At 32.2% G+C, this 6,967-nt stretch overlaps 1 protein-coding gene across 1 annotated transcript; it reads right to left on the bottom strand.

The window, feature by feature from the left end:
- Positions 1 to 5,650: 5,650 nt before the first annotated feature.
- LOC149530688 (protein SMALL AUXIN UP-REGULATED RNA 9-like) lies at positions 5,651 to 6,686 on the bottom strand. The gene is made up of 2 exons (XM_089810032.1): positions 5,882 to 6,686; positions 5,651 to 5,763 (listed from the first exon to the last, which is right to left on the bottom strand). Exon 1 carries the CDS (start codon positions 6,446 to 6,448, stop codon positions 5,999 to 6,001), a length of 450 nt encoding a protein of 149 aa, XP_089666158.1. The 5' UTR covers positions 6,449 to 6,686; the 3' UTR covers positions 5,651 to 5,763; positions 5,882 to 5,998.
- Positions 6,687 to 6,967: the final 281 nt, after the last annotated feature.

Genomic DNA, 6,967 nt, shown 5'->3' with positions numbered 1-6,967 from the left:
TAATATTGTGATTTGAGGTAAATTAGAATTCTTTGAATTTTTAAACAAACATCTAATTTACTAAATTCAGTATATGCAAATGCCAAATCTAGCAGCCAAAAAATCCTTATGAGACTTGTTTGTTTTGGAAAATTGTATCAGAATTTTGTAAATCAATATTTGTTACTGAAAAATGGAAATGATATGGATTTTTATATATATTAAAATTGAAGTAGGAATTGAAATTGAAGATACTAGTTTATTTAGATGTTGGAAAATGAAGATGGGGTAACTGAGAGGGGAGGGGTGAATCAGTTACCACAAAAAAAAATTCAACAGTCCCAAAGATGCCTTAAACTTAGTTGCTGCTGCTACTCGGTAAACACATAAATTACTGCTTAAAACTTGATAGATGTTTAGTTAATTTATTAAGCATTTACTGAAATAAGCGACCATGCAAAAGAAAGTAATCATGAACACAGTAGAAACCAGATTTACGTGAAAACCCAATATGGAAAAAACCACCAGCAACTAGTCACCAATTTTCACTCTTCTGAAGTGAGCCCTGTTAGGAGCCAACCCTGTTAAAGGTTACAAAACACACTGTTAGGTGTGACCCTATTAGAGGATTTAATCACCCTGTTAGGAGTGGCCTTGTAAGAGGTCTTTAGAATAATTCAACTGAATTGCCACCCTGTTAAAGGATTTATGGAATGGCTGTTAAACCAACTCTGTTAGGAGATTTTGGAATCACTATTACAATGGTTAGAAAGCAACAATGAATGATCTGAAAATACATGCAACTTATCTTGCTGAATACAGATCTCAGTTTAGCTCCACAAGATCCTTACTGATTAAATATATCTTTGCAGCTCCAAGATTTCCCTCTGCTCAACTCTGCTTAGGCACACACAAGTCTCTTCCTTGCACTTCCTTGCACTATCCGTATACACTCTCTATTCCACACTTTTTCGCATCTTGAGCACCTCTTTATATACTATACATAATACTAGGTCGGCCCAACCAACTTGACAAAACATATTCCAAAGTCGGCTTGAACTAACAATCAAAACAAAATTCTTCACTGACCGACGCTGCTCGGTCAATACAGAACAAAAAAAAATGCTTCCTGTGTTAACCGGAAGAACTCGGTAAAAACTACAATTACCGGGGAATTCGGTAAACCTGCCACTTCCTTTGGAAACCGACTAGACTCAGTAAAAGCTATCTTTGACTACTGAGTGAGCTCGGTGAAAACTAAGCTTTCCTTAGCTTACCGTGCGAACTCGGTTAACACTAACCGTCCGCTACAAAATCCTTTGATACCCGAGTGATCTCGGTAAGAACTAAACTTTCCTTAGCTTACCGTGCGAACTCGGTTAACACTAACTCATCGTGTGATATACAGGAACGCTCGATATACACTGCAAAAGGCTTTACTGACCGACTGAGCTCGGTAGACTCTGTAAACTATTTTCCTGACCGACAAAACTCGGTAGACTCTGTCTGATAACTGATATGGCATTTGTGTAACATCAAAGACAATACACAATTACTTAATTGTATCCAACATTAGATGCATTTTTTTTAAATATCATTTTTCTAGAATATTTATCTCTTCTAAATACTCAAAATTCCTAGAATTCTTTCTTACTATCCCATTATTGTTGTGTAGTCAATCCATCTTCATTCTCTTTTGGCAATGTAGCAGCTCTTTCTCTGCAATCTCATAGAGGGTTTTACAAGGTTCCCTATTGAGTACAAATAAGAGGACATCTTAAACAACAATCTATTGTTGAAGGAAACATTATTTCAGCTTTTTGTGCAAATAAACATGTAAAAAAAATCAAGGCATTGTAGAATACACTGTTCAATATCATACACTACCAAATTATTTTTAGATTAAGAATATTAAATAGTTAATATTTAATTTTTTTCCAAAAAAAATAAAAAAATTGATGAATAGACATTTTCTATTAATTAAATATTATATATAGAAAAAAGAAAATCCAACATTATTATGATTAAAAAGTAGAAGCTATTTTTTGGGATAGAGATGAATTTCAGATTTCAAATGTCCTAATCATGATCAGAGCTAAAATTCTTGATCTAAAAATATAATTGTCAATTTTCACAATTCCCAAAGATAATTAACAATAAATTTCCAATCTAGAATAAGAAAATACGCACAATTCTAGCCATAATTATTAATCTTAAAACATGAACATGACCATTCAGTCCTCTATCAACCGATAACACAATTACTATGTAGATTTTCAATTCTTTGAGCTACCATATTATCATTCAAATATCAAATATAAACACGGTAAGACAAAATTCAAGCTAATGAGCAATACCACACAATAATGATTTAAGTTGTAGTTACCACTTATTATTATTAGACTCTTGAGGATTGTAGCATTGTATAATTTTAGTGATGTCTTACATTGCTTTCCAAATCTACTCTAGCTTCTGGGTTAAATCGTGATAATTATTGCATTTGGGTGGAATGTTAGGATATAGATTCCCAGGATTATCATCGATGTTTTTGTTCTGAATCTTGGTATTTTCGGATAATGAGAACATGTCCTATTTTGGACATTTTGGAGAAGTTCTTAGAAGATTGTCCTTAGTATCTCGATTGTTGAGAATCTCTTTTGAATCTCCCAACAAAGAAATATGAATCCTTGTATTGATTCTTTTCAAATATTACAATTTTCTCTCTAAGATATGAATCACAATTCAAACTTCCAAAGTACAATTATCATTGAGTTCTTAGTCTGGAATAAGTCAAGTTTTTGAACTAGGATTTAAACATTGGGCTTTCAATCTTGCAAAGTACAATTATGGTAAAAAAAATTGAGATAGAAATGCAAATATTAGATTTTCTATTTTCCAAAGCAAAATAATAGTTGAAATTCTCAAACCAGGGTCTAGGAGAATAAACATCAGGTTTCCACTTTCCAATGCACCTCTATAGTTATATCTTCCAAATATACATTGGACATTCAATCTTCTCAAGCGCAATTATTGCCAAACTCTCAAGCTAGAAATGTGGATATCAGATTTTGTATCTTCCAAAGCACAATAAAATTTGAAATTCTAATACCAAATACATGAATATTGGGTTTTCAATTTCCAAAGCACCATTGAATACCACAATCTCATAATTCATTCTTCCAAATCATGATCAAAGTTAAATTTTCAAACTACAAATGTTAATTGCAGAAGCACAATTATAGCAAAATGTGGAGGATGGGCATACGTTTTTTAATGGAGATAAGATCCAATTTATCCTAAAACCAAGTGAATCAAGTAGTGGACTCAAGATCTAACTTGGTTACAGATGCAATCGTGGAATTTTTCTTAGATATATCTGTTATATAGGGTTTTTGTTTTAAACTAGAGTAAAATGTTGCATTCAACTGAGTTAGTAAATTTAGACAAATGATAATTTATGTACTAAAAAATTATTCTTTACTTAAATGTTAGTATGAAAGTTAATAGATTAAAATGGAATAATATTTATTTTTCAATTTGGAGATTAAGAAAATGAGTTTGCATTATAGTTAAGGGATGATTTGTAGTCTTAGCGTTTTATATCATATTTGAGTTATTATCTAGATTAAATGCATTGGTCTATATGTTTAATCTTAAGGAATTTTTTTTTTTTTTTACTTATCCTAAAATTTTGCCGAAGATTATGAATATGGAGCACTCATCTGAAAAAAGGGGTCCTATAAGAGAAAATTGTTTGAGCCAATTAGAAGTGAATAAAATCAAGCCTATCAAGTTTAAAATTTAAAAATATTTATTAAAACTTTAATAATAATGAAATCCAAAAAAAATATAAACATCTAATTGGTTACAATGTGTACAACTATTGCTTAATTCAGGACTACTAAATAAAATAGTACATTGCCTATGGCAAGTACAATAACATTATTATCAAAGCATTCTAAAAGAAATATAACAAGTTATCTAATATATAAGAAAAAAAAAGTGTCATTCAAAGAATTCAAATTATATTCCTTTTAATAACTGTCTAAATTAAATTTGATTTGTATTGATATTTTTAAAGTAAATCTTAGCATATTTTTTCTAAATTAATTTTGATTTATTTACATTTAGAAATTGCTTAAATTTATCAATGATAAATTTTTTAATTAATTGATTTTTTGAATTATTTACCATATTTATAAGTAGAACATTATCTTAAGTTCAAAATAATAATAATAATATTTCAACATTTTTAATATTCTATTTTATGTAAAATTGTAGATAATATTTAACTTGTCCTATTTTTGATGTCTACTTAGTTGACTTCTAAAAGTAAAGCTTGATTATGAAAGATTAGACAAGAGCTTTTGGGGGTAATAATTACAAATTAATTAGTTATATTTTTGTTACAAACACTTGAGTCGTTTAAGAAAAGTGAAGCTTTTAGTACTATGATTAGATGATTTGGATGGTAAAAAATGTGTCATAACTTTTATAATAGTTTTGTGTTATTTAACTTTTATAGTAGTTTCTACGTTAGGCTTTACATGATAAGCTCATTCAAATTTTCTACAATTAACCTCCCTTTTATATATATCATTACCCATAACTATGAATTAGTCAAAATGAAGTAGCCTTAACGTCACTAAAAATAGAATACTAGAACTAATCCCATCTCCTATAAAATGAATTTCAGGCACAAATGGCTCTGCATTTAAAAATATTCCATCATTCATGCCAAAAAAATTTGGAGAATATATTGATAATACACATCTATGTTAACATTGAACGATTCTACATGAATATCTCTACGAGGAATAGTAAGTCAAATTATCCTCTGGATCTCAAATACATTTTCTACTCTCGTCAACTAAAAAACCAGAATACACAATTGATCCAGAAAAAAAAATTTAATTAAAAACCAGAATACACGATTGATCCAGAAAAATAAATAAAAATGGAAGGTATTAAATTTCTGGCTTTTGACACAAATTGGTTTGAATAAGCTTAGTAATAACAGAGCGCCATTGAGAAACATACCATGACATTAAAGATTATGCTGAATTAAAAAGATATAAACATATTTTCCCGTAAATAAGAGGTTTCCGAATTTTCATTGATCATTTATTTTCTCTGTCAGCTCTCAGGTCAAATTGTCGTGAGGCCGATTTACCCTGTGGGGTCTCATAGGGGCTTCGGCTCTATATTTAAGGAGCTGGAGGTCCTATGATAATATTTTGGGCGGGCGGGCGGGCGGGCACGGGGTTAAAGCTTAATTTGGAATCTCGGAGTCCCTATTTTTCCTCCAAATTGAAATCATCCACCAAAAATTGTAAAAACAACAATTTATATTTTTAATATTTCCTTCAATTTAGAAGCTAATTTTTAAAACAGATTTATATGTAATGCCCATGAGACTGCTCCCTTTTAAATGTTCCAAAAAAACTCAGCACCACCCGCCCCAGCCTTACTGCCGTGTTGAACAAACATAGCATTAAGATTAACATCATAGGAATTCGATCTTGAAATAATTACAAAATTTCCGCTGTGAGCTATAATTTTCTGGATATTGACACAAAATTGGTTTGAATACGATTAGTACTTAAAGATCACCATTTAAAAGCATACAAATGACATCAGAGAGTCACAGAGAAAAGAAAAATAAGGAAGCTTCCGTAAACATTCGATCTTAAAAAATTTATTCAACTGTTGGCGGGGATTGCACAAAACATGAGTTTTATCAGCAAGCTCTCCAGAAAATATCGTCCAGACGACGATTCGCCGCTGTGAAACAAACATAACATTAACATTAACAGCACACAGATTTCATTCAGAAATAACAGCAAAATTCACCCTTAACCTATAATTTCGATACAAAATCGATCTGAAGACTAGTACTTACAGAGCTCCATCGAAAAGACAAATGAAATCTAAGAATCACAGAAGATAGAAGATAGAAGAAAATTTTGAAGAAATATTGACATATTTTTCGGTAAATAAGTAATTTCTAAATTTTCGCTTATGCATCGACAGAATTTGCAGTGAGCAAGAGTTCGCTCAGCAAGCTCTCCAGATCGAACTGTCCAGAGCCCGATTTACTGCTATGAATAACAAACAAAACATTTTCGAAGGTCTCCACATCGCAGGGAACCGCCAAACCCTTCCTCTGGTTGAAGCCGTAATCTTCCTCTGCTTTCTCCAGTAGCATCGAAAATAAAGGATGCGATAAAAACCCCATCGGAAGCACAAATCTTTGCCTTTCTTCGCCGACATAGATAGCGAAACATCCATGAGAAACCCTAGCATTTCCCCAACGGCTGCTACTTCCTTTCCTTTCCATTTTCTTCGTGGAACCCCTGGGATTCAAGGCCGCGTAAGGAACATTTAAGATCTTCAAATTGACGCCGATTTCCAGAATCCTTTTCACCAAATTCTTGAAATAAGTCTTTGGCTTCTTGAGATTCGACATGCTGTAAAGCCAGACTGTGAAATCTCTGCGTTCGCTCTGTGTTAAAGTAAGAAAAATTGAGCGGCCATTGGAGCACTGTAAAACGGCCTTCTTTTAAGGGAATTTGAACTTATGACCTACGTCATTGACGGAACTCTAAAGAGTATCAAGTGCGCCAAACTGATATTTAGAAGCACAGCTCGTCTTCATGGCTTCTTTGAAGGAAAATACATTTATTCTTCAGCAGCATTTGTCTTTCGCATTTAGACGAGGGGATCGCAATTGTTAACCCGAGAGGCGCCAAAATGTAATGCGCAATCTATGCTAATTTGTTAGCGCATCGATTCCGCTATTAATCAGATTTCAATGGATAATATTCGTTTAATAAAAGTGAGAGAGGTTAAGAGAGGGGTTGAGTTCCAACCTTGACACTAGGGGTTCGTTTGGCTGCGGGAATAGGAATACGTATTGTAAAATAGAAAATGGGGCTACGTATTCTTGTTCTCTGTTTGGTTTAGCCAATATTTGATGAGAATTTGC

Source organism: Cupressus sempervirens, chromosome 11, assembly GCF_028749045.1.
Source record: "Cupressus sempervirens isolate cs-2001-9-10 chromosome 11, ASM2874904v1, whole genome shotgun sequence".
NCBI lineage: Eukaryota > Viridiplantae > Streptophyta > Pinopsida > Cupressales > Cupressaceae > Cupressus > Cupressus sempervirens.
Note: the sequence above shows the minus strand (reverse complement) of the source record. Positions and strands in the feature narration are given on the sequence as shown.

Bases quoted from the DNA above. Each gene is read 5' to 3' on its own strand.
- LOC149530688 (XM_089810032.1), bottom strand. From the start codon at position 6,448: ATGTCGAATCTCAAGAAGCCAAAGACTTATTTCAAGAATTTGGTGAAA.